Source organism: Hoplias malabaricus, chromosome 13 (genome assembly GCF_029633855.1).
Source record: "Hoplias malabaricus isolate fHopMal1 chromosome 13, fHopMal1.hap1, whole genome shotgun sequence".
In the NCBI taxonomy this organism is placed as follows: Eukaryota; Metazoa; Chordata; class Actinopteri; order Characiformes; family Erythrinidae; genus Hoplias; species Hoplias malabaricus.
Genome location: NC_089812.1, coordinates 24,648,826 through 24,675,604, shown reverse-complemented (window position 1 = coordinate 24,675,604; position 26,779 = coordinate 24,648,826). Strand labels below are relative to the sequence as shown.

Here is a 26,779-nt window from a genome sequence, read left to right as displayed (position 1 = left end):
GAATAATTTCTAGTAATTATTTACTGACTAATTGAAGCAGTTTGAGAAACATTTGTATTATTTATTTAATGTTCATTGGCTTCTTAATATTATATCAAAAAAGGTTTTTTATTAGCCAACTGTATTGTCCAAGGTGAATGGCCTGTATATGCTGAAGTGTAACAGTAATTTTTTCATTCATTGTCTGTAGGTGCTTATCATGTTCAGGGAGCCTAGCTAGAATCACTGGGCGCAAGGCAGGAACACACCCTGGAGGGGGCACCAGTCCTTCACAGGGTGAAGCACACTCACACATTCATTCACACACTCACACCTACAGACACTTTTGAGTTGTCAATCCACCAACCACCTTGTGTTTTTGGACTGTGGGAGGAAACCAGAGCACCCGGAGGAAACCCATGTGGACACAGGGAGAACACACCACACTCCTCACAGACAGTCACCCGGAGGAAACCCATGTGGACACAGGGAGAACACACCACACTCCTCACAGACAGTCACCCAGAGGAAACCCACACGGACACAGGGAGAACACACCACACTCCTCATAGACAGTCACCCAGAGGAAACCCACGCAGACACAGGGAGAACGCACTACAGTCCTCACAGACAGTCACTCAGAGGAAACCCACACGGACACAGGGAGAACACACCACACTCCTCACAGACAGTCACCCAGAGGAAACCCACACGGACACAGGGAGAACACACCACACTCCTCACAGACAGTCACCCGGAGGAAACTCACGCAGACACAGGGAGAACACACCACACTCCTCACAGACAGTCACTCAGAGGAAACCCACACGGACACAGGGAGAACACACCACACTCCTCACAGACAGTCACCCAGAGGAAACCCACGCAGACACAGGGAGAACACACCACACTCCTCACAGACAGTCACCCAGAGGAAACCCACACGCACACAGGGAGAACACACCACACTCCTCACAGACAGTCACCTGGAGGAAACCCACACGGACACAGGGAGAACACACCACACTCCTCACAGACAGTCACCCAGAGGAAACCCACGCAGACACAGGGAGAACACACCACACTCCTCACAGACAGTCACCCAGAGGAAACCCACACGGACACAGGGAGAACACACCACACTCCTCATAGACAGTCACCCAGAGGAAACCCACACGGAGACAGGGAGAACACACCACACTCCTCACAGACAGTCACCCAGAGGAAACCCACACGGAGACAGGGAGAACACATCACACTCCTCACAGACAGTCACCCAGAGGAAACCCACACGGACACAGGGAGAACACACCACACTCCTCACAGACAGTCACCCAGACGAAACCCACGCAGACAGAGAGAACACACCAAACTCCTCACAGACAGTCACCCAGAGCGGGACTCGAACTCGCAACATCCAGGTCCCTGGAGCTGTGTGACTGCGACACTGTGTTGTCCTGAAGTGTAATATATGAATTTTTTTTTTTTTAATGAAATGAACAGATGAGGTTTTTCACAGGTTTTCTATGTGTGTAACTTGTAAAGAATTGTGCACTGGTGAGTTTCTGCTTGTGCTCTGATCAGAGTCAGCACAATATTCTCCTTCATCACACAGCACACAGGGGACACACACCAGAACAATAGACATTCTGTTCTATATCCCCTGAGCACACACACACACATACACAGTTTCTGTCCTTATCAGAATCACTTTATTTCATGTATGAGACAGTATCACTTTATCTTGGTGAAAATAATGCATACATATTTGACCTTACAAAATACATTTGTGTATAAAGAGTAAATACAAAATAAGCAAATAATGTTATCTAAACTGATGTAACAAAACATACAGAGCTTATGCAGCTGTGTACTTAAAGGGATCAAAGTAAATCTACGTATTGACATTAAATAAATATTTCACACTGTGAAATATCTACATTGTATAGAATATCGTGTAACATTACGTGGGCAGAAGCAGAGAGCACAAATATGGACCGGCTCACTCCAGTCTAATCACACACATTCATGAGGAATTCACTGCTGTATTCTTGGTGTGTTCTCCCTATGTATGTATGGGTTTCCACTGGGAGCTCCATTTTCCTTCTACAATTCAAACACATGTCAGTAGGTGGACTGGCTCTGTGAAATATTCTTTGGGTGTGAATGAGTGCGTGATGACTTAGAATTCCAACCGAAATTGCCGTTGCGCAACGAAAGTAATAAAGCGGATCTGTTGCCATCGTGTCGTCCAGGTTGGCGCTGCACATTGATGGTGGTTGAAGCGTTCCTAATAATGTAAAGGGCTTTGGGGGTCTGGAAAACATCTGTATATGTGTATTCATTAGAAACAAACTAAGGAAAGTTTTTCAAAGACTAACAAGAAGCCCAGGATGTATAACCACCACCTGCACTGTTGCTATTAAAAAACAACATTCCTGAGGTCCTGTGCTGGTCATCAAATGGTCCTCCCTCCCTATCATTCAGTGCAATACTAGCCAAAAAACAAATGTCTGTTAGCTGACATTAGCAACAAATTTGTAAGATAATGCTCTCCTCCAAAAGTGTTGAGCTTAGTGATTTTGTCATTTGAAAAGTTTCTTCATATGGTTCAAAAAGGCTGATAGAAGAGCATGCTCCGTTTATTAAAACCACTTTTATTAAGACTGCACTGCCTCCATAACTAAGGAAAAGATACAATACAGGATAAATAATAAATAAAAAAGATGAACTCCAGCTCTTCAACACTCGTTTTTACAGATATTCACTAAGCCTGCTGCTCTCCGTACACCATTCTCTGTGATAGCATCAGCTCCATTTTGCTCTAAAATTGAACATCATTAAACCTGCAACTGACAGCAAACACAAGCTAAAAATGCAGACTTCAAAAAAATTTCACAGTTCACTCAAAGCGCTTTAACACAGTCTCTCATCACCACCTAGCGTCAAACAGAGGACATCACCATCTCTTCACAAGAAAACAGGATGTTCAAAAAGATTTTAAAATGTCAAGGGTGAGAACGGTAGTCTGAAGTATGTAGCCCAACATTTATCACTCAACTTTACAGGTGTGTTCAGTTAACTGTTATCAATAACACATTATAGGACAAGATACCTTGCAGATACAGAGCATAGCAGAAGATAAATTGAGCGGATTTATATCATGTACATTTATCCACAGATTAATTCCTACAATGTACATAATAAAAAGTGCCTGTATACAGTTGGTGTGCAGGTAAATATTTGAGTTGTTTGACTTATGGTACTTTTACTACATAGTGAACATAACATAAAAGTGTATATTTTTATCATTTAAATAGCTATAATTTTATTTTTGTTGTATTTCTATTCATATATTTATTTTTGGTTATTGTTTCTGAAGCTACTGCAAATCTCCACTGTGGGATTAATAACATGATATAATATTTTAAAATATTTTACATTATTAATAGTAGTTACATATAATAAATTCAAATAAAATATAAGATATATTCAAATAAAGTATTACTCTGAATTACTTTAAAACAGAATTAACTCTTGTTTTTGAAAGTATTAACCGACAATCTCACTTCCTTTGCGCTGTTTCCTCTGACCTATGGCACAGGCGGATCGACCAGCTCCTCGGTGCTCAGTGACTGTATGAGCTACAGATCAGAGGAACAGAGAGCGGCGGACAGGAAGCGAACTTTCATTCAACAACTGTTGAAGCGTCGTAGAGAGCCTAGGGTCTAAATATAAGTTAATATCTCGGCGGCCGTTTGTCTCCCCTGGGACCACGCGGTGGTGCGGTGTTCCCTGGCGCTGAGTGTGATTCTCTCTCGGTGTGAAAACTCAGGAGTGAGAGAGAGCGGGGGTGCGGCAGTATGGCGGCAGCGGCGGCGGGCCGAGAGCAGTTCGACTCGTGGCTGTGTTCGCGGCTGGACGCGCTGCAGCTGGACCGGGACGTCTACGGGGTTTATATCCGCTCTCTGCTGGAGGAAGAGGACAGCGAGGCCGAGCGCCTGGACGCTCTCAGAGCCACTCTCTCGGCCATGCTGGTGAGGGCTTTACTGACAATACTGCCTTTGCGTCTGCTTACTCGAATCTTCCATTCCATATTAAATGGTGTAGCGGGTAATTTCAAGCACACGAGGCTCAGAGGCGCTGCTTGTTCACCAAAACAGGGACATGTAAAATGCACCAATCTTTTCTATTTACCGTTCCACGTTAAATAGTTTAGCAATGGCAGTTAAATTTGACTTGGTATCAGTTTTCCTGTCCACCTTAAATGGCGTAAGAGTTACATAGAGGCTCGACTAGTGACATGTGCAGTGTGTGGGGGTGCTGAGGCTATATAAGGACTACATTTGGCCTCTTGTCTAACTTTCCCATTTCACGTTAAAACGTGTGGAAGTTGAATTCAGTTTCGATGCCTGAAAATCACAGACGTTGATCACCCAAGGCAGGGACACGTGCACAGTTCTGAGTGTGGCTTCTATTACTTGCTAATAACGCCACATATATACGGACACGGCTGAGAGCAGCGCCACTGATCCAGGGTCTGGAGGTCCTGAGTCGGTCCTAGCATTGTGTCACTGGAGTTTGGTGTGTTCTCCCGGTTGGTTTGTTCCCACAGTCCAAAATGCCAGTAGATGGATTAGACGTGTACGAAATTGTTCATACACGTGAGTGTGAGAAAATGTCCACATTTGTGAGTGAGTGGAATTGTCCACAGGTGTGAATGACTGGTTGAATGTGAGGAATCTTTTCACAAGTACTGTGTGTGTGAGAGAGAGAGACTGAGTGAATGTGTGGAATTGCCCCATGGTCTGGGCGTGTTTATTTGAATGACAAGATGAGTGTGTGAAATTGTCCACAGGTGTGAGTCACTGGGTGTGTGTGGGGAAACTGTCCACATTTGTTTGTGTGTATGATGGTGTGATGAACTGATGCCCCATCCAGTGTGTCCATTCAACACTAGTCAGGTTGAAGATGTTGAATTTTTTTATCAGAGGTGTATCATGATATCTTTACACAGTGAGCACATCCCAGTCTCTGCATATGATGGTTAAATTCAGTTGACGTACTGTGCTGCACAAAATGCTCATTTTCTAATGAAATATGCAGTTGTTCAGTGGTCTTTAAACACTGCCAATACCCACAAAATGCACACTATAAAAGTGAAGAGTGAAGAATACTCTTCATATTTCCCACCTCAGCTGCATAATCAATTAAATCTGATTAAATCTATCGTTAAATATTTGATGAGAAAAACAGGAAGAGAAGATAGGCCAGTGCAAGTGTACACCCAAAATTGTTCCATAAATAGTAGCTTACAGGGGGGATGGCTATTTTCTACCTACGTCCTGTGGGTACAGTTTACACACTACTACACATCCACTGCTCTGCTGAGAGCTGACCCAGATACTTTCAGTGGTCCTATGGTAATCCCTTTAGTGTAATGGACAATGCAAAGGGGGGCCTGGGAAATCCTGAAGCAGATTTACTTCTGTGACTAAACCCAGAATCAGAAAACGTACTATTTGGTTTTGGCCAAATCTGTGTGATATGTCATGGCACTGAATTTCTCTACTACTGCTAAATCTGTGCTGAAGTGCCATAACATTGTGTCATTCATTCTGTCAAATAGGAGATTCTTTAGAACATTGTTTAATTAAAATTTGCTACGAAAAAATGGCAATTTGTGTCTATTATAGAGCAACTAATCATGATGATATATTGTAACAATTTCAGTGATTTATACACACCAATGTCACTGATATATAACACATCTTTACAGCTACTGGGCTTGACCCTACGTCAAAAATGTGTCCATATTAAGCAGGAAAACTAATTTGTTTTGTAAGTCATTGCATTTGCTTGTCTTTTAATTGAGCAGCACTGGTTAATCTCTCATCTCTTGTCAGGAGGAAGACACAGTTGAAGAAGTTTGTCAGCAGATATTACAACATTGGACAGACTGCCTTTCTCAATCCTCCGGTACCAGCAACCAAGGTACTTCAAGGTTAATCCTAAAATGTTGTCAGTAAATATTACCATGAATCAAATTTGGTGTAATTCAGGGAAAAGAAATTAGAATAAAATGGGCCAGTGCCACTAGGGGGGTATTTTGTTAACGACTCTACAAATAGATTAAAACTAAATTAAAACTAAATCATGCTTGCTTAAATTAACTCAATGTTTTGTTTGTGTAACTAGCAGAATGAGTTTTTCCTTCCTATAGATTTTGTTAAGGCACTAACTAGGTTAACGTTTTTGTCTCTCTGGCTCTAGATGAGGTTCAGGCCATTGCCAGTCTCATAGAGAAGCAGGCCCAGATTGTGGTCAAACAGAAGGAAGTGCCGGAGGAGGACAAGAAGAGGAAAGAAGCTTTACTCGCTCAATATGCCAATGTTACAGATGAGGAAGAATATCCTTACTCATTACACTGTGTGTTTTAAAGGCAACATAGATGATTCTGAACAAACTCCTCTTACTCTTTGTGTGTATTTAGTAGTTCAGCACCTTTTAAAGTGTAACTGTATGTTTAAGGAAGAAGCATTTCCCTCTCCCCTCCAACACACCATTCCACCTTAAGGACACAGGCTTCTAAATCTAAACCAGAGAACTTTGTTTACCCACAATCGTAGACATTGCCTGTAATGTATGATTAGATGTGAATAATGTGTTAATTCTGAGACATCAAAAACTAAGCATCAGAGAGGGCCTCTGACTTTAGACTACGTGAGGTGGTCAGGAGGGTGGTCACCGTGCTGGTGAACAAAGACGTAATCTAAAATTTTACATATCATCAAAACTCACATCATTGGATTGTAACAGGGTAACATCAGATTCTAGTAGAAGCACTATAGAACATATGAGTTTGCCCATGTTTTAAGAAATGTCCTTGACTTTTGCCACTGAAGCCGCGGAAGAGGAGGAATCAGGAGCTCTGCCAATCCCCACTGACAAATGTATCCTTTTTTTTTCTCTTCATTCTTACACAAATACTGACCTGTTTAAAGCCATGCAGAGCTCTGTTTGCCCTTCACTCTGAATCTCAGCCCTGTTCAAGAACACAAACGTGGAGGACGTCCTGAACCGGCGCCGGCAGCAGCGTGAGCAGGCCAAGGAGGACTCCCACAAGAAGAAAGAGCAGGACAAGATGCAGAGGGAGAAAGACAAGCTCTCCAAACAGGAGCGCAAGGAGAAAGAGAAGAAACGCACACAAAAAGGCGAGCGCAAGAGATAGACGGGAGGCATCAGTGGAATCCGTTTTTTGGACTATACAAAGATTCTTTTTACTGAAAGCAAGAAAACAACAACACCTCTATAGACTGTGTTCTGGTGAAAGATATAGGCACCCATATCCCTTTTTTTAAAAACAACTGACATGCAGCTCTGCTAAGAAATTTTAACCCAGGGCCTGGTTGACTAAAGTCACAGCACATATGTATTTCCTGATTATGTCCATCCAAATCCGGTTACAGTGCTTCTTGGCTCCAGTCATGAGGACCCAATGCACATCAGTGGTTTTCATTCTGTAACACACCTGGCTTTGGCTAGTGAAGGAACAGGGGCCAGGTTCACCAAAGATTTAATTTACCCTAGGGTTAGGGTTTATTAAACCATTAGATAAAACCCCAGTAAAGGTCAAACTGAAATGTTCACAGAAATGGTCTTAAAGGGAAAATCCAGCAGGAATTAATGTGTTTAATTCAATCATTTAATATGAAAACAGGGTAATTAGAAATGTTTGATATGAAATGGTGTGTGGTAGAGAACTCACCAAACCTGTTTTTTTTTTTTTCCAAAGTGGTGATAGGAACCACCTTATTGTAAACTACACGTTTAAAACACATTGATGAAGTAGGAGTAAAGTAGAAAAAAATGAGGTTACCTGGAAGCTAATTTGGCTGAATTTTATTTATTTATTTTAATCTTTTATTTGATCATTAGCTGATGAGTTCAGCCAAACCTGTTAAAGTATTGTAGTGTGAATGGGCTCCTCAGGACTGAGATAGAACTACTGTAGCTGTGACCGAGCAAGGTGTTTATCATGATTCAGCACTGATCAGGTGCATGGAATCAATTTGATTGTTTTAACATACGCCGTGCCACTTGCTTTAGTATCAAACTTGAATCTGTCTGAAAGTGTCAGAGCTGTTTATCATGTTTTCTGTTCAACTTCAGGTATCTGATCCTCTTCCCCCGTTTAAACAAACTGTTCACAATTCAGAGCTCCTACGTGTCATTAGGTATAAGCTGCTTTTTGAAGGTAAACCAATGTGCTTTTATTATTGTTTCTACTGACTAGTTCAACAGTTTAAGATGCAACAGAAATAGCACTCAGCGCTGAGCTTTACTTTCAGCGTGACCTGCTTGTAAGCCTTTGCAAAACAACTTGAAACTGCCACAAGCCGCCTTTACATGCAGCAATACTCCAAGTGAGCTCAAAGAAGTGAGCCTTCTGTAGATGAAAGGGAACGAGACATTAGGCTTCACTACTTCACATCTTAAAATGGCTTAAAGTACCTTGTGGTCACTCTTACACCATGTTGCTTTTCCCTGATGTGTTTAGCACTAAATAATTTAAAGGAATATTCTGTATTTCAACTGTGTCTCCATCTGTCTTGTACGGTGCGTTTTTGTTCATTTATAAAACTATTAACTGAAATCATAATTACAGTAGGAGCCAGTTGGCAGGTGCTGAAGAAAGTGCTAGAGCACTTGCCTATTGCCCTTGTTTCTGGCAATGCTTTCTGCTCTCAAAAAATATCTTTGTAAGTGAAAACCTCTTCAATATATTCAAATTATCTACGTCCTCATTAAAAGACATGTAAAAATATTAAAGATTTTCCAGCTTTACTGCATGTTGCTTATTTTAGGTAATTGTCCATAGAAATAATCTGTCAAAATTGTAAGATTGACAAACATTAATTTCTGTAAATCTGGAAAATATTTTTCCAACAATTAAAATGTGTGTTTATGTTTAAGGTACTTCCACTTTTCAAGATATTTTTTGTAGTGTAAAGTTGTAGGAAAGTGTTGACTGTACTCTACAGATACAGCTGAAAAAGTCTGGTTACAAAAACACTAGTGTTTTCTTTATGTAAACATCAGCAGTACACTGTCAGAACCAGGGGCATTTTTTTAGCGTACATTTGAAGCTGCTACATGTGCCAATCCATACCTCGCAGATTGCCACTTTATGCACTATGTGGGTTACTGTATACCTAACACCAAACATTACCACTTTTACTTTACCCTAAAATCAGTGTGTTAAGAATTAAGAGGTAACATTCAGACATGCACCATGTCTGCTGAGTTAATGAAACAAAGGCATTTTGAAAATCATTGCTTATGGAACAAGTTGTTTGGCTTTGTTGTATTAGGTTTTTTTTTTTAATTGCATGTAGTTTATTTTACTAAACAAATATCTAAGATTACACCGTGGTATGTCGTTTCCTACCCCAGTGTGTGCAATGAATTAAGATGGGTGCATTTTAATACCTTTCCAAATAACTATAAAAATGGCAGTGAAGCATCTGTTTGGCTTCTGGACTTCATTGTTATATGGAATAATTTATTTATATCTGTAACTGATAACAAAGAGGAGCAATACAACGTTAATCACAAACAGAAACGTTAAAATGCATCATTTAAACAATGATGGGCCCTGACATCACCAGGGTTTGAGGGGTTTACGTCATTTGGATCAATTCATGCACAAGTCATCATTTTCCCAGGTCTTCATAGGGACTCAGTCTTTACCGACTTCAAATCAAAATCACCTAAGCAATATGATTAATTCATAGACTGGTTTGACTAAGTACACTGCATGTAGAAGATTGAGATTACATATGATTTAACACAGAGTTGTATTTTGACTTGAGATATACCATATGTACTTCAGCCTGAATTGTACTAGGTCTCTTTCAAATTTATTACAAGTATATATGGTGTCTTTATCTGAAGTTAAAGAATGATATCGGGTTAAAAAAAATACAGAATAACATAAAATCTAAATTCAATAGCATAGAAAGTTACATAGTTTGCAGTTATTGTTTAAATTAGATGTTATAACAAATGACAGTGTTCCAATAAATAGGTAAAGCACAACAGAATTGGACAATTTACTGACATTTCACTTATAAATAGTGCCTTAACTTAAAGATACCCCCAAGATTGGTTTTTAAGAGCAGACACTAATTAAACCAGATTAAACTATTCCAAGATAATTCATTTTTAAAGCAGAATGTGAATATTTCAAAGGGGGGAAATACCGTTTTAACATTTGTACTAGTCTGAGGCCAAGAGGGTGACAATTTCATTATCCTTCAAGCTCACTGACCTTTACATTCTTTTACAATGATCACTGATCAGTAGCTAAAAGGTCCCACTTCTTATCTGTTCTTTTCAGTCTTTCATCTTTCTGGATCTTGTCCTTCTTTCCATTGACTCCCTACATCTTTCATTCACACAAACTCTGCCCTCTGTCTGTCTGTCTCTTTCTCTTGCTCTCATTCTAAGTAGTCATTCCATAAAACATATGAATGGCCTTTTGCAATCCATGGATAATGGCTCTGTGATCTTATGGCCATCATTTCCACCCACTATTATTTAAGTTGTTCATAAGTTGATTGGGTTATTTAAATAAGACATAAATATTACTGAACTGAAGATTCCATCTACTGCTCAGAACAGAACCTACAGTATCACTGTAGTATAATAACTAAAGTAACAATATTCGCTCACCCCACTGAACACAAAGAATCTCGTACCTGCATATGTGCAGTGTATTTGGTAGTGTGTGAACACACAAGATGAAATGACACCCTGCTGAAGGCCACAAGGCTCACTCTGAGATTATGTGGTCAGGACTGTGATGGCTCAAAGGTAGACAGGTGTCTCCCTCTCCTCCATCCTCAAGACTGGAGGTGGTTTTGGGCAATGTCATCTGCAGAGCACACCACAGAGCAGTGCGAGATTTCCTGGTGCTGCTGCTCAGGTCCTTCAGTGCAGAGGCCAGAATCAGGATATCTGAGACAGACAAAACAAAACAAGTTTCAAATATGTGGATACTTTAGAGAACAATGGCACAAAAATGTCATAAAATTATGAAGTACCTGCTATATTTGCAATTATTGTATTTAAAATTTTTGTTCACTGTAAAAAACATTTTATTATAACAACTATAATCTGAATTACGTACAGTGTCATTACTTTAGGTTTTTTTTTCGGTAATATAAAGACCTAACACGAGAATCTTTATAACTTTTTTCAGAGGTGTTTTTTTTTTTTGGGGGGGGGGGGGGGGCATCCTTTACTTGTTCACTTAGGGCCAGGACATCTGTAAAGCTGCTCTGTGGCGGATGTAGTAAGTGATATATTGATTCATTTTAAGAAATCTATTTAAATTACAGTTGAATAAATTTTCTGATGTAAACATTTTGATAATGATATGTTGATGCTTTACTGTTTTCTAACCTACTCACAAGTGCAGTGATGCAAAATGTAACAATGATCATGAAGTTTCAAACATCCATTTGTGTAACAGATAATTTATACTATTATAAGCTTATACTGTAGTACTACTGAGGCAATAAATGTCAAATATCAATAGATCAAATTAAGCAGTTTCAACAGCTCTGCAGAGATATAAATATTTTGTTTTAGTTTTATGTTCAATAAGTGAAAAATAGTGCAAAGTGAATGATGCAGAGTAAGGTTTTCAGATTTGAGGCAAAGCCTGATAATATATAATCATATCAGGACTGTTGGTATATGGTAACCGGCAACAGCTGAGCCCTAATTTCAAATAGAGGGCATCAAAACGTAATTTCAGGCTTAACATGTAGTAGAGAAAAAAAATAATATATTGTTATTTATTATATAGGCTCAATTATTTGTCAATATAGATAAGAATGGTTATAAGATTTATGTCTTTAGCAGCTGAAATTTGTTACCACCTCAGCACACCCAGGTTAGTACAAACCAATGCCAATGAAGTTGTGTAAAACATAAATACAGAATACAAAGATTTGCTAATCCTTTCAAACTTTATTTAATTGAACACACTACAAAGACAAGATATTTATTGTTCAAACAGATAAACTTTGTTTTTGCAAATTTTCACTCATTTTGAATTTGAGGCCTGCAACACATTCCAAAAGAGATGAGACAGGGGCTACAACACTGGGAAAGTTGAGGAATGCTCAAAAAAACACCTGTTTGGAACATTCCACATGTGAACATGTTAATTGGAAAGAGGTGAGTGTCATGATTGTGTATAAAGGGAGCAGCCCTGAAGGGCTCAGTTGTTCACAAGCAAGGATGGGGCGAGGTTCACCACTTTGTGAACAACTGTGAGCAAATTTGCTGCATCAGCAAAGTTTAAGAACAACGTTTCTCAACATCTGGAGAAATCTCTGCAAGTAAACGGCAAGGCCGAAAACCAACATTGAATGCCCGTGACCTTTGATCCCTCAGGCGGCACTGCATTAAAAATCAACATCATTCTGTAATGGATATTACATGGGCTCAGCAACACTTCAGAAAACCATTGTCAATGAACACAGTTCGTCGCTCCATTTGCAAGTGCAAGTTAAAACTCTACCATGCAATGCGAAAGCCATTTATCAACAACACCCAGAAACATAGCTGGCTTCTCTGGGCCCGAGCTCATCTGAGATGGATTGACACAAGTGGAAAGTGGTCTGACGAGTCCACATTTTAAATCTTTTCAATTTTTTTGGAAATCATGGACGTCGTGTCCTTCGGGCCAAAGAGGAAAAGTACTGTCTGGATTGTTATCGGCCAAAGTTCAAAATCCAGCATCTCTTATGGTAGGGCGGGTTAGTGCCCATGGCACCATTAATGCTGAAATGTGCATACAGGTTTGGGAGCAACATATGCTTCCATCCAAGCAATGTCTTTTTTAGGGACGTCCCTGCTTATTTCAGCAAGACGATGCCAAACCACATTCTGCACGTATTACAACAGTGTGGCTTTGTAGTAAAAGAGTGCAGGTAGTAGACTGGCCTGACTGCAGTCCAGACCTGTCTCTCACTGAAAATTTGTGGCCGCATTATGAAGCACAAAATATGACAACGGAGACCCCAAACTGTTGAGCAACTGAAGTTGTACATCAAGCAAGAATGGGTAAGGATTCCACCTACAAAGTTTCAACAATTAGTGTCCACAGTTCCCAAATGCTTTTTGAGTGTTGTTAAAAGGAAAGGTAACACAGTGGTAAACATGCCCCTGTCTCATCTCTTTTGGAATGTGTTGCAGGCCTCAAATTCAAAATGAGTGAATATTTGCAAAAAAGCAATAAAGTTTATCTGTTTGAACATTAGGGCGGCATGGTGGCGCAGTCACACAGCACCAGGGACCTGGAGGTTGTTGGTTCAAGTCCCGCTCCGTGTGACTGCCTATGAGGAGTTCGGGGCGTTCTCCCCCATGTTCACGTGGGTTTCCTCCGGGTGCTCCGGTTTCCTCCCACAATCCAAAAACACACATTGGTAGGTGGACTGGCAACTTAAACGTGTCCGTAGGTGTGACTTTGTGAGTGAATGTGTGTTGCCCTGTGAATGACTGACGCCCCCTCCAGGGTGTATTCCTGCCTTGTGCCCAGTGATTCTGGGTAGGCTCTGGACCCACTGTGACCCTGAACTGGATAAGCGGTTACAGATAATGAATGAATGAATGAATGTTTGAACATTAAATATCTTGTCTTTTTAGTGTATTCAATTGAATAAAGTTTAAAAATGATTTAGCAAATCATCGTATTGTATTTTTATTTATGTTTTACACAACTTCATTGGAATTAGGGTTGTATATTACTACCTCTGTCCTCCCAGAGGAAAGCCAGGCCCTGTCTCTGTCTGCTGCTGCTGTTGAGGAATTTATCCCTGTGGCGGGCCTGAGCAATACAGATCAACTCTAGGTGTCTATCCAATGTTGAACAGATGTTGGCATTGAGTGGAAAACTCTGCAAGCGCTCCATCTTCCGCAGTAAACCCACCACCTATTAAAAAAAATATATCAGCAAATTTAAAAATGCACCAGTCTTGATACTAAAATGAGGGATTACTTAAATACGCAACATAGCACAAGGCATCCCAAAAGTAAGAAAAGAAAGGAAACACCCACATAAAACATTGTGATCCAATTTTAGACACAAGCTATGGCAGAAAGAAACCTGTTAGGTCACATTTACGCCTTTTCCCCACAGCTTGTGTCTAAAATTGGGTCACCATGTTTTTAATGGGGATTCCTTTCTTATCTGTCTCATTACATTTGGGACACAGTTTCCTGAAATGTTTCATTTTGTGATTAAATTATTTTTACAAATATTATGTAAGGTTTGTGAGACAAATATGAAAACAGAACACTTTATTAAAAAAAAGCAGGTTCCTTTTCAATAAAGTCCATAGTTACACCCTAAACACCTGACATCTGGATGTCAGTGTTCATTGTCTTGGTTCTTTTCTATGATGTTTTGATATATATAATGATGTAATATCTACGTATGTATATTTATGCTGACCTTGGCCTGCTCTTGAAGCTGGTCCAGAATTAACCTATCCACTCTGGAAGGGTTGGGGGGCATCATGGGCAGAGAGATATTGGTCATCGCAGACACACGTTTTCCTGGATAGCTCTTCAACAGTACAGTCTCTGTCTATTAGAAAATTACACTTAGCTGCTAGTCATCTTTTACATCCTAAGTTTGTCTCAATGTAGAATTTATATTCTTTCAATGCATAACTCAAAAAATCAACAATTAACAATTAGAATTGTTATAATTTGCTCAAAATGATGGAAATAGCGTAAAAAGTGACTGCTTTTTATGCACTGCATAAAAAAATCAGAAACATTTAATTACTCTTCAGCACTTTCTGTTGACAACATGATTTCAATTTATATCATAGATGAAAATTGTAACACTTAAACATTTGGACAATACCTTCTTTCTTTCTTTCTGCAACAATCTCCACTGATCATAGCACTCCTCCAGATAATGGTGCAGTTCGCTCATAGGGCTTTTGCCTCGTCTTTTGCTGAGTTTGGGTGACCTCATGGAGGGGAGATACCCAGAGAGAGGTCCATCTCCACCTGCTGGGTTTTGCCCTAAGAGTTCCTGTAGGTAAGGGCTGAAGGCTGGAAATTCTCCATCTGGAAGAAGCTCACTCATGTCCACAAGAGGCACAGATGCTCCATAGGGCATCAGGGAGCTGGAAGGGAACAAATTACATGGATTTTGCCTGGGATTCCCCATCTGGTACATGTATGGGAGCATCTGAGATGGTGCAAGTTTGGCTTGGTTGGTTACAGCACCATTTTTTCTGGTGGGACCAGCATACATGCTCCCTGGAATCTGATATGGGTTCTGCAGCAGGCCTTGCTGTTTTTCTGTCTCCCTCGAAATGTTAGTTGAGGGTTTGGGTTTCATTCCAAATCGCTGAGAGAAACGCCCCTCACACATGCCAGTAGATCCTTGCAGCCTACTTTGGACTAACTGCAAAAACTCCCCTCCATCTCCAGTGCCTGCTCCATTCCTCAGACCTTCTTCCAAACCTAAACCTAAGCATGCCTGGCTCATCCTGCCTTCCATACTCACTCCATCACCCTGTCCAAAATCAGTGAAGACTCTGGCTGCAGGCGTCTGCTGGGATGACAGAAGTGGAACAAATTCAGCCACAGACTGGGACATTAGCTTGGATATTCCCTGGTGATCAGTGTTGTTTTTGGTCTTGGCAGGAATCTTAGCTTGATTTGGAAATTGGTTTGACTGGCCATGATGGTACTGTTGAAGGCTGGTTTGAGGAATTCCAGTTTCTCTTTGACTCAGCTCTTTACTCTGTGGTGGAGTTGGGGGGTTGAAGGGGGATGTAAAGGATTTAGGGAGCTCAAAATATTCTGACGACTGACCAAATCCAAAAAAGTCTTTGGTTGTGTAATCACTTTGCAAAGGATGATTCTTCCCAATCTCACAACCTCTTTGCTCTCTTAAGCTCCCTGTCATTTCTGTCCTAAAACTAGGAACATGAGAAACAAATGCGGACATGTTTTGAAATGGGAGACTCTTTATATCAGACATGTTTTCATCCTGAGCCCTCAAGAAATTGTTCTGAGCTGATTCAAATTTATAAACACCCTGATCTCCCATGAGAAGAGCTTGAATGTTATTGGCTAGCTTATTGGCATCTTGCAGAGAAAATGAACAGTTCTTTTGAATTTTTCGTTTGCTTGATGCAAAGAGGTCTTGGTATGGGCTGAAGTAGGAGTCATTTGTTTTATTTGGAAGGCAGCGAGGGTCATTTAGTGCATTCATGTTCTCCAAAACATTAACACTGGTGTTATAAAAGCAGTCTTCTTTCCCAGGCATAGGCATGGTATTTTCAGATTTACCAACCCTGCTCTTGGAAAAGCAGGCATTGACAACAGGTGGGGTACTGAGGCCAGGAGGAGGTCTGGTTAGATCTGGGATAGCTGGGATGGATACCTCAGATTCTCCAATGAAAGTGGAGAAAGGCCAAGTTGGTTCAGCAGCATCGAAACCATTAAAATTCTGGTAAATGTCAGGACTTTGATTAGAATCTTTTCTCATGGGCTCAGGACAGAAATGGTTAAACTGCATGCCAGAGCTGGATTGCACCTTTGCCTCAGAATTAGGGTACTGCAGACTGTCTTCTGTCATAGATTTGTGGGACCATGCAGTTGTAAGGCCAGGTGATGTCCTGTTGAGATCAATGTTCGAATAAATCACACATAAGATGTTGAAAGTAGATTATCATAGCTTTGAAGCATTACAGAGAGTATTTGAATAATACTGATTTACATATTCAGAAAAAATAAGCATATCATCATTAAGACACTAACTCCTGTGAGAAGTAAGGGTCCACTGGATCAGCCTCCTCCAAGATGTTTGACACTAATCCATAGAGATCAGCTTCACTCCCACAGTCATTCCCATCTAAAACATTCCTGTGATGAGCAAACATGTCATTACCAACAAAAGGCCAGATTTGACAAAAGACCAGATTTACAGAGGATTTTTCATCACAAACAAGGCATGACTGGTAGATGAGGTTTTAGTAATTTACTACTAAATTGTAGTAATTTAATTTAATTTTAATCAAGGAGCTCTCACTTGCCAAGTTTAAATGGACTATACCCACTGTATTTGTGAAATAAATGTATTTAAAAGCCATGCAAAACTATGCATTTTTAAAATTACCCATCTTTATACAAATATATGAACCTGACCTGTTCCTTGGGATGCCTTGAGCACAACTGATCAGTTGACAAGGGTCATCTTGAGATGACCAGGAATTGTAAGGCAGTTGGGTCTCCCCATGCAGTGAAATATCTGTCATAAAATGACCACTATCTCCACCAAAATCATTCTGTTTGAAATGCAAAAATACACAATTATAGCAAGCATACATCCCTTTGTGATTTCTCTATATTTTAGATAGGGTTTATTCCCTAGCAATTTGCCATTATTATTATTATTTCTCACCTGAAATCTGTAAGGTGAATAATATGAGTCTGATACAGCCATCTTTTTCCTGTTTGCATCCACAGTGATTTTGCTTTTCCCATTGTTAACCTTCAAGCACAAAAGGACAGTCTTCCATTAAATAAATACACAAAACACAGTTTCTCAGTCTGTGAAATTCACAAATATTTATTGATTTGCATTTGAACTGAATGTTTTTAAGCAAACCTTTGTTGAGTATAGTGAATACAGAAAGAAACTCGCAAAATACCTCCGATATTAATACAGTACTGTCTTTATGAAATGTATTTCCCTGGCCAGTAAGTGTTTGCTAAAGTGTTTGTAAAAATTTTTTTTTACATTTTTAAGTATTTACAAATAATATTAATAAAATAATTAGTATTGTTATATATCATTGTTTTCAAATGCAAAGCATTTGTCTTCATTTTTGCCAACTTTAAGTTTACTACATAATTGGAACACAGCTGTTCTTCACATTGTGTAAAAATGTAATGATGAATGGATATGCTCCAAACTTACTTGGAATTAAATTTTCCACATTGATTTCTACTGAAAAAAAATGTTTTATTTTTTCCCTTCTTCCACATAGTTGCTGTTTTGGAGATACATGTTTTCACTGGACAGTGACAATATGATGTGTTTTAACAAATCCTGATAAGCCTATAACTGACTGTAGTTACCATCCAATACCTTAATTCATTCATTATCTGTAACCGCTCATCCAATTCAGGGTCGCGGCAGGTCCAGAGCCTACCTGGAATCATTGGGCGCAAGGCAGGAATACACCCTGGATGTACCACAGGGCAACACAGACACACACACACATACATACAGATACTTTTGAGTCGCCAATCCACCTACCAACGTGTGTTTTTGGACTGTGGGAGGAAACCGGAGCACCCAGAGGAAACCCACGTGGACACGGGGAGAACACACCAACTCCTCACAGACAGTCACCCGGAGCGGGAATTGAACCCACTACCTCCAGGTCCCTGGAGCTGTGTGACTGCAACACTACCTGCTGTGCCACCATGCCGCTCTACCATCCAATACCTGGCTCAACCAATAAATATTTTAATTACATTTCTTCAGGACAGACCCAGACCCCACACACCAAGGCCCCAGGACCCTGGTGCTGGTAGTAAATCAAGCTGTAGCACCACCATTCAATGAACACTAGATTCTCTAGTCTTATTTATTTTTATAGCACTTATATATATGTTACATAGTGCAGTTTCTGCAGTGTTGAGCCAGAGTACCAATGACTCTGTTCTCTCTATTAAAGATCAGTTAAGCATCACTATGATGTGGTAAGTTAAAGGTAAAAATATTACATAGTGTTCCTTTAAAGAAAACCCATATAAACCATGTAGACTTCATGTAGACATGCAGGTGTAACAATTAACATTATTTAAAATTATAAAGCAGCTAACTTTTTTTTAATAAACTGTCAAAAAAATCGTGTTATTTACTCTTGTTATTTATCAGTAGTTATTTAATAATTTATGGTTTTACAAGTACGGCACCAAGCGCCACACATTTTACAATACATTTCAGTGTTTAATATTTAACTTACTTAATAGATAACGTGCCTAAGATACCATAAACAACTGTGTTATGTAAAAATTAGCTTAATTTTGCTGTTCTCTGAAGGGAAATTTAACTTGGCTGATACAGAAAACACACGCTAAGAAAAAGATCGAAACAATGGGGAACAATATTCATGAAACTAATGAAAATTATCTAAAATAAACACAAAGTTATTAAAATTCTTAATGTTGATTCTAAAAGTTTTTAATTGAATAACAGATGGTTTGAGACGAAGGGTTTGGTCCCTCACGAGCTAATGTTAAGTTACCTCAGCCAGCCTACATTAGCTATCGCTAGCTACCTCCTTCATCAATCTTACCTCCATCGCCAACGAAAAAAAACGAATAACGTTATTCGTCTCGAAGAAACGTGTAATTTTTTTCCACGATTGTCGCCTTACACATTAAAATCAGTTTTAGTTGGATATGGGACTTTTTAACCCCCTGAAAACGACTGTAGGCGACTGAAACACTAGAAACCGTTAAAACTACATGAAAAAAGAACAGATATTTCATATTTAATATTTCGCCGATCCTAATTGGTTGCTCGGATCGGAATCCCGGAATCTACCAATTAGGACCCGCCTCCACTCACAGGGCAAATTTTCAACCATAGCAACAAAACGGACTTTTACTGTCACCTAGTACACTGCTAATATTGTGCTAGCTGATGGAATAAGCATAGATTATAATGGTTTGATTATTGTGTTTTAATTGATATGCATATCAACATATAATAAACATATAAAACATATACAAATATATAACATACCTTCAAAAAAGTCTTAATTTTGAACTTTTTACAGCCACACAGAGATAATGGGTTGAGGTGCCAAAATATGAATAAAAATAGATCAAATTAAAATTAAAAAAATTATTTCATTATAATTTATAATTGAATAATTTTAATAATAATACTATTTTTGGGGGGGTCTGGGGTGCTGGTTTTATTTATTTATTTATTTATTTATTTATTTATTTATTGTTCGTTGTTTTAAACATTGAAATTCATTTAATATACTGGAAAAATTAGGAATTAGGACATAAAATATAAAGGTTTTTATAACCTAGCAATGTTAAATTAATAGAAATTGTGTAAAAAAATATTATTCTATGCAATGTAGTATGCAGCAATTTTAGCAATAATATAATTTATGCTCCATCTCTCAAATCGAATTATAATGCATTATAAGAAAATATCCACAAGGAGGCGACGCTTACCTCACAAGTAAAGTAGGTAGCTCGATGAATATTTACAGCTGCTGATAGATAGATAGATAGATAGATAGATAGATAGATCTTTTAGTTAATTTAGTTTAAGATAGATCTTTTATTTAAAGACAGATCTCTGGATTAAGTGTTGAATGATAAACATAATTAACAATATATTTACACATGAATATATTATTAATATAATTTTTATTTCAGTCTAGACTCTCTGTTCTTTAGAAACTGCATTTAATTTGCAAATTATACTTTTATTTGCTTTATTTAACCATTATCAAGGCATATATCTAGGACAAATCTTTACAACCAGAAATGTGTGTGCTTTGTTGTATTTCTGCTTAAGTGCACTTCATTTATTTTCTCTGTACACGTACAGATGAAAGTTGTGAAACTTGCTTTTACTTTTACTGAAACGCTGTGGGAAAGGGCCAGTTTTATGACTTTTCTTTACTTTAAACCTTGGCTTTTCTCCGAAGATGTGGGTATACGTTCAGGTTTTTTTCCTCTGGTCTGTAGTTAAAGAGTCTGGAAGAGTGTCTGTTTCAAGGCCCCCCCAAATGGCTCCTCCTTCATCTCGTAAGAAGGCAGAGTAAGGGGAGGCTTGAAACCACCCTGTCGGACAAAGGGTGAAAGAAGTCATGCAGTCCTGCAACACTGCTCATGGCTGCTGGAAGTTGTGAGAAGTTCGTGTTTCTGTTCGCCTTTTTTTAGTAAGTACAGCCAATAATATGTTATTTAAAGCTTAACGTTTGCTGTTGCTGGAGTTTCGGTTTAAGTTTAGCAACTTCTCATGATCATGGAGACTGCTGGGAGCTCTTCTGCTTTCCCCACGTTACTGCTGCTGTTTTTTTCGCTGTTCTCTGCTGTGTTTGGACAGTATCAAGGTGACCATGGCATTGCTGTGCCTGACCACGGCTTCTGCCAGCCAATTACAATTCCACTGTGCACGGATATTGCCTACAACCAGACTATAATGCCCAACCTTGTGGGCCACTACAGCCAGGAGGATGCTGGATTGGAGGTGCACCAGTTCTACCCATTGGTCAAGGTCCAGTGTTCTCCAGAGCTCAAGTTTTTTTTGTGCTCTATGTATGCTCCTGTGTGTACTGTTTTGGAAAAGGCTATCCCCCCGTGTCGCTCCATTTGCGAGAGGGCCAAGCAGGGCTGTGAGGCGCTCATGAACAAATTCGGCTTCCAGTGGCCAGAAAGGCTGAGGTGCGAGAACTTCCCAGTGTTGGGCGGTGGCAACATATGCGTCGGCCAGAACGATTCAGCACCCACTGCGCCCCCAGCCCATAACATGCCGCTTCCGGAAGCACCGGAAGATCATCTGTACTCACCTCCAGACAGGCCTTTCCGCTGTCCACCTTCACTGAAGGTGCCATCATACCTCAACTACAAGTTCCTTGGGGAATCTGATTGCGGTGCCCCTTGCGAATCTTCCCGAACCCACGGGGCCTACATGTTCTTCAATGACCAGGAGATCGCTTTTGCTCGAGTCTGGATCCTTGTCTGGTCATGCCTGTGTTGTGCATCCACCCTTTTCACTGTGACCACGTATCTGGTGGACATGCAGCGCTTCAAGTACCCTGAGCGGCCGATCATCTTCCTCTCCGGCTGTTACACCATGGTCTCCATTGCATACATTACAGGCTACTTTCTGGGGGATAAGGTTGTATGCAATGAACGCTTCTTCCCTGAGAGCTACAAAACCATTGTACAGGGCACCAAAAAAGAAGGATGCACCATTCTGTTTATGATGCTGTACTTCTTTAGCATGGCCTCCTCCATCTGGTGGGTCATTCTGTCACTCACCTGGTTCCTTGCTGCAGGGATGAAGTGGGGCCATGAAGCCATTGAAGCCAACTCCCAGTACTTCCACCTGGCAGCCTGGGCCGTACCTGCGGTAAAAACTATCAGTATCCTGGCCATGGGGCAGATAGACGGGGACGTTTTGAGTGGCGTCTGCTTTGTGGGCCTCAACAACGTGGACCCGCTCAGAGGCTTCGTTCTGGCGCCACTTTTCATCTACCTCTTCATCGGCACCTCCTTCCTGCTGGCTGGCTTTGTCTCACTCTTTCGCATCCGCACCATCATGAAACACGATGGCACCAAGACAGAAAAGCTGGAGAGGCTCATGGTGCGCATTGGCATCTTCTCCGTGCTCTACACGGTGCCGGCCACCATCGTCATTGCCTGTTTCTTCTATGAACAGGCCTTCCGGGAGCACTGGGAGCGCAGCTGGATCACTGCACACTGCAAGAGCCTGGCCATCCCCTGCCCCATGCAGCCCAGCCCGCGGATGACCCCAGACTTCACCGTCTACATGATAAAGTACCTCATGACCCTCATAGTTGGGATCACCTCTGGCTTCTGGATCTGGTCGGGCAAGACCCTCCACTCTTGGAGGAAGTTTTACACGCGCCTGACAAATGGACAACACGGCGAGACCACCGTGTAAGACACTAGGACTTTATTTTAACACACAAACTCACAGCAAGGGAATGTTACTCTGCCTTTTTTAAACTGATGACTGAATTAATTTGCCTTCACAAAGACAGACTGTGGAACTGTTTGTTTTCACTTGTCAGTATTCCCAATTCCAAAAGCGCTCGCTTCTTGATGTTTTTGTTGAATATAGTATGTTGCTTGTTTTTTTTTATTTTATTATTATTATTATTTTTGCTAGAATGAGGAGACTGAGTGTTTTTTTTTTGTTTGCTTGTTTGTTTGTTTTGTTTTTCCCTGATGTTCTCTTGTAGTTGCAAAAATGGACAACCTGAGGCTAAATCAAAACCAAACCTGGATATTCCAAAAGAAACAAACGTGGCCATTTTGATGCCATGTGCTGAAACACTCTCTCTCACTCCCCCCTCTACTCCACTGTCTATCCCCTCCCTGTTTTTCCTCCTCAACTTACCAGCCATGAAAAACCCAGGCTTGTAGAGCAAGATGCCAGCTGGGAATTCAGCTAAAGGAGGGAGGTGAGCTGTAGGGGTGGAGGAGGAGGAGGAGGTCTTTCAACGTGGACTTCTTTTTTGTTCTTGCAGTAAATTGTGTTAGATGTGCTTTGAGGCACTGTAAATACTATTTGTAAGAAAGTATATATATTTGAATATAATTATATATTTGTATTTAAACTGTGGAATGATTCTTGTTTAAGTTTGATCCAGTTCCTAAACCCTGCCCCCCCCCTCTCTCTCTCTCTCTCCTTGCACACATCATCAGAGGGAGAAATCTATAATCATGTTTCTCCCTCTTGTGCTCCATGACTGCCTTCTGAAAAGCTGGTTCACATTAAAAAGGTTCACTAAACAGAACGCTCCTCCTTCTCTTGGCCCCCTCCCTCTCCATACGTCCAGTATAGGCCAGTGGAATGGTAAAAGTGACCCAACCCTCTCATACAGCAACATCAGAAAGAATAGACACACCAGAATGGCAGGGTTTTTAATTAGCAAGAAATTAACAAGAATTACAGAAATGGCAAATGAGCAATTTACCTTGACTTTGTACTTGTTCTCATGGTGGTCTTTGCAGTGTGAATATTTTATTGTTAAAAAAAGCATCTGTGTAGTTCTTTAGAAAACAATGTTTCAAGAGTGAAAATAAGCCTTGCTACATAACAATGTTTTTCCATTATGGGCTTGGACTGTGTTTTGGCACAGGAGTATACGCTGCCCTCCAATAGTTTGGGGACACAGGCCTTCTGTGTAACATTTGATTTTCAATGTTCATTTTCAGTCAAGTAAGAAAGTAAGGGGAGGTTTGTATGCAGATGTCACAACAAGCTGATTGCACTCCTGCAACCACTTGTATAAAACATTTAAAGTGAATTTTGGCTTCCTCTCTCACCTCATGTGAACTGTTTAAAAGCTCTTCAGGGAAATGCAAATTCGTCTATAACTCTTGATAGTTATCATTTTCAGCCATATTTAACATGTATCAGCATTTACCTTCAAATATACTTGGTTTATTCAAGCAGACACTGTTTTTGGTGGGGTTGAAACAAGAGCTTGGTGAAATGTGCTCTTTTTCTAAATTCATTTTATTTTGTTGGTGTAAAGCAGAAGCTGTTGACCAGCAAATGGCTCTCACATGATATGGACAGCAGGAGCTTCTGGGAGAAGGAAACAAGGGGCACATGACAAGGGAGCAAACTGTGTGTGTGTGTGTGTGTGTATTTTTGACAAATTTTTGTACTGAATTTGTAGTGAAAAAAGGAAAAACAGGGTTAGCAAGCATTTTGAAAGTAAATAATAAGTGAACATATGCTTAATTGACAGTTAGCATTTTAACACTTTTATGACATTTTTATATACATATAATAAGTGCCATATCATTTGCACAGAGCTTAATTTACTAATTTCATAACGTATGCTCTTCAATAAGCGTTTTCCCAGCAGAAGATATGCTGCCTTTCTTTCACTTTGAAAATCAACCAAGCATTTTTTAACAGAAGTTTACTTTTGCCTAAGACTGTATTTAAAGTAGCAGATACACACTTTGTGGCTAAAAGTACGTGGCTGCCAACATGACCAACATTTCTTTTCAGTTCCGAGACATACAGAATTCTTTCCTCTTTTCTGCCATTACATTCCCAACTTTACACTAGCTGCTGGTTTATTGCTAATGAGAAAATGAGCTCTATCATTCCAGAAAATACAGTCCCACGGCTCTATGCTTGGAGTCGTCATACCCCACTAGCCAATTCTTAGCATTGGACATTAGTGATCTTAGGCTCGTGCAGATGCATTTCAATTCATGATTTCAATGGAGATTATACAAAGTGCACAATTCAATCTCTGTTCACAACGGGTGCAGAAATGTACATGTACACGCACTACTATTTTTTTCATTCATATTAGTAGTAGTAATAGAAGTAATGGTAAATATAAATACATTGCTGTCAAAATTAATAGCAACTCAGGTAATTAGTGTAAGATTTTATACATTTATTTTCCCCGTTCAGGCCCATTGATCATGAAATTCATAATATCACAGTTTAAACTGAATATGGTGTTTTCCCTTATATCTTGTGGGATATACTTACTTACACCAGTCAGCCCCAAAATTAAAATCGCTGACAGATGAATTGAATAGCATTGTTACCGTGGCTACATTGTTACATCTGTCAAGTGGCTGGGATATATTAGGCAGCAATGAAGATGGGATGAAGCAAGAAAGATAGGTGAGTGTAAGGCTCTGAGTGACCTTAAGCAGGGCCAAATTGTAATGGTCCTAATGTTTTGGTCAGGGCCTCTCCAAAACGGCAGGCCTTGAGGTGCCCTTGGTATGCAGTGGTGTAAGTGGTATAGCTCTTCTGTGGCATTGAACCACGCAGGCAATTCTTCACATCCGAATGAACATTCACTGTCCATAACCCTCTCCCCAGTTCACTGGTTGTCCTCCTTTGGACAAATGTTGGTAGCAACTAACCACTACATACCAGAAACACCCCACTAGACCTGTCATTTTGAAGATGTACTGGCTAAAACATGGCCATCACCGTTTGGCACTCGTCAGAGTAGTTTGTCCTGCTTCTCACTGATATATCCCACTCCTGAACAGGGACAATTTTATCCAGAATACCAATGTTTATCACTTCACCTGTCAGTGGTTTTAATCTTGTGGCTGACTGGTGTATACATCCATATATGGTCTTACTCTGTGTGTGTCCTCTACAGGGAACAATAACAAGATTTTTTTTTCCTGCAATAAACACACCGTCACCCCAGTGAATTAACGTGTGCCAGAAGTGTTTTTTCTGCCGAGTGTTGTGAAATTTTTTATAGTCCCTTGGGAAATCAACAAACTTTATTTGCACATAACTGCAAAAATATTGTTGAAATGAAGCCTTGCATCTCCATATTTTGTTGTTTTACATATTTTGATACAGTTTAAATTATGTTAATACTGTGTCAAAACAAAGATAATCAGAACAAAAGAAACGTTAAAACAGAAAACAATCCTCTTCCATTAAATATGAAAAACCTGAAATCTCCTGAAACTCGGTTGAGATGATACATATGATACACACATTTCTATATACATTCTATTAAAAAAAAACGTGTGTGTTTTGCTTAGCGTTCCTTTCTCCAAGTTCCTTGTTCCTAATCCATTGCCAGGAAAATTTTCTCTCTCTCTCTCTCTCTCTCTCTCTCTCTCTCTATTTCAGTGATGAAGAGCATAGTTCAGAAGAAAGGCTAGAACATAGGAAATGTACTTAATGAAGAATTAATTTATGTAGATAATTTCACTTGAATAAATTAAATATTGCATCAACAAAGTTATTGCCAAAAGACACAATATGACCAAGGTTTTGTGGACAGTTGCTCATTCAGCATTTTCTTCCCCTCTGAACTGAGAGAATCAATGGAGAGTTTTCTTGTCTTTGCTGCAGTAACAGTTTGTAACCTTCTGGGAAGTCTATTCCAGATATTGAATGTGAGGTCAGGTCTTGTTGTCGGATGAG

The 26,779-nt window shown here is 39.9% G+C and overlaps 3 protein-coding genes across 4 annotated transcripts; 2 read left to right on the top strand and 1 right to left on the bottom strand.

The window, feature by feature from the left end:
• Positions 1 to 3,561: 3,561 nt before the first annotated feature.
• ccdc43 (coiled-coil domain containing 43) lies at positions 3,562 to 9,425 on the top strand. The gene is made up of 5 exons (XM_066642209.1): positions 3,562 to 4,016; positions 5,886 to 5,973; positions 6,253 to 6,388; positions 6,880 to 6,932; positions 7,023 to 9,425. The coding sequence occupies exons 1-5, from the start codon at positions 3,843 to 3,845 to the stop codon at positions 7,208 to 7,210; spliced, it is 639 nt and encodes a 212-aa protein (XP_066498306.1). The 5' UTR covers positions 3,562 to 3,842; the 3' UTR covers positions 7,211 to 9,425.
• A 99-nt stretch (positions 9,426 to 9,524) lies between these two features.
• Positions 9,525 to 19,598, bottom strand: moto (minamoto). Of its 2 annotated transcripts, XM_066642207.1 has the most exons (8): positions 19,401 to 19,598; positions 17,492 to 17,581; positions 17,236 to 17,375; positions 16,849 to 16,953; positions 14,933 to 16,706; positions 14,513 to 14,647; positions 13,810 to 13,990; positions 9,525 to 11,001 (listed from the first exon to the last, which is right to left on the bottom strand). In XM_066642207.1, the coding sequence occupies exons 1-8, from the start codon at positions 19,404 to 19,406 to the stop codon at positions 10,817 to 10,819; spliced, it is 2,616 nt and encodes an 871-aa protein (XP_066498304.1). In that variant the 5' UTR covers positions 19,407 to 19,598; the 3' UTR covers positions 9,525 to 10,816. The 2 variants fall into 2 exon arrangements, with proteins under 2 accessions (XP_066498304.1, XP_066498305.1); XM_066642208.1 differs by lacking the exons at positions 17,492 to 17,581; positions 19,401 to 19,598 and having other exon boundaries at positions 9,527 to 11,001; positions 16,849 to 16,942; positions 17,236 to 17,290.
• A 1,332-nt stretch (positions 19,599 to 20,930) lies between these two features.
• On the top strand, positions 20,931 to 24,653 carry fzd2 (frizzled class receptor 2). The gene has a single exon (XM_066642234.1). The coding sequence runs from the start codon at positions 21,098 to 21,100 to the stop codon at positions 22,766 to 22,768; it is 1,671 nt and encodes a 556-aa protein (XP_066498331.1). The 5' UTR covers positions 20,931 to 21,097; the 3' UTR covers positions 22,769 to 24,653.
• The last annotated feature ends 2,126 nt before the right edge of the window (positions 24,654 to 26,779 follow it).

What these genes read in the sequence shown, in the direction of transcription:
- fzd2 (XM_066642234.1), top strand. Translation starts at nt 21,098, where the DNA reads ATGATCATGGAGACTGCTGGGAGCTCTTCTGCTTTCCCCACGTTACTG.
- moto (XM_066642207.1), bottom strand. An exon ending in TGCAGAAAGAAAGAAAGAAG is followed by an intron (nt 14,648 to 14,932) that starts GTATTGTCCAAA and finishes ATTTTCTAATAG; the next exon opens with ACAGAGACTGTACTGTTGAA. An exon ending in AGCTTCAAGAGCAGGCCAAG is followed by an intron (nt 13,991 to 14,512) that starts GTCAGCATAAAT and finishes TTTTTTTAATAG; the next exon opens with GTGGTGGGTTTACTGCGGAA.
- ccdc43 (XM_066642209.1), top strand. Translation starts at nt 3,843, where the DNA reads ATGGCGGCAGCGGCGGCGGGCCGAGAGCAGTTCGACTCGTGGCTGTGT. An exon ending in CCACTCTCTCGGCCATGCTG is followed by an intron (nt 4,017 to 5,885) that starts GTGAGGGCTTTA and finishes ATCTCTTGTCAG; the next exon opens with GAGGAAGACACAGTTGAAGA. An exon ending in CTCCGGTACCAGCAACCAAG is followed by an intron (nt 5,974 to 6,252) that starts GTACTTCAAGGT and finishes CTCTGGCTCTAG; the next exon opens with ATGAGGTTCAGGCCATTGCC.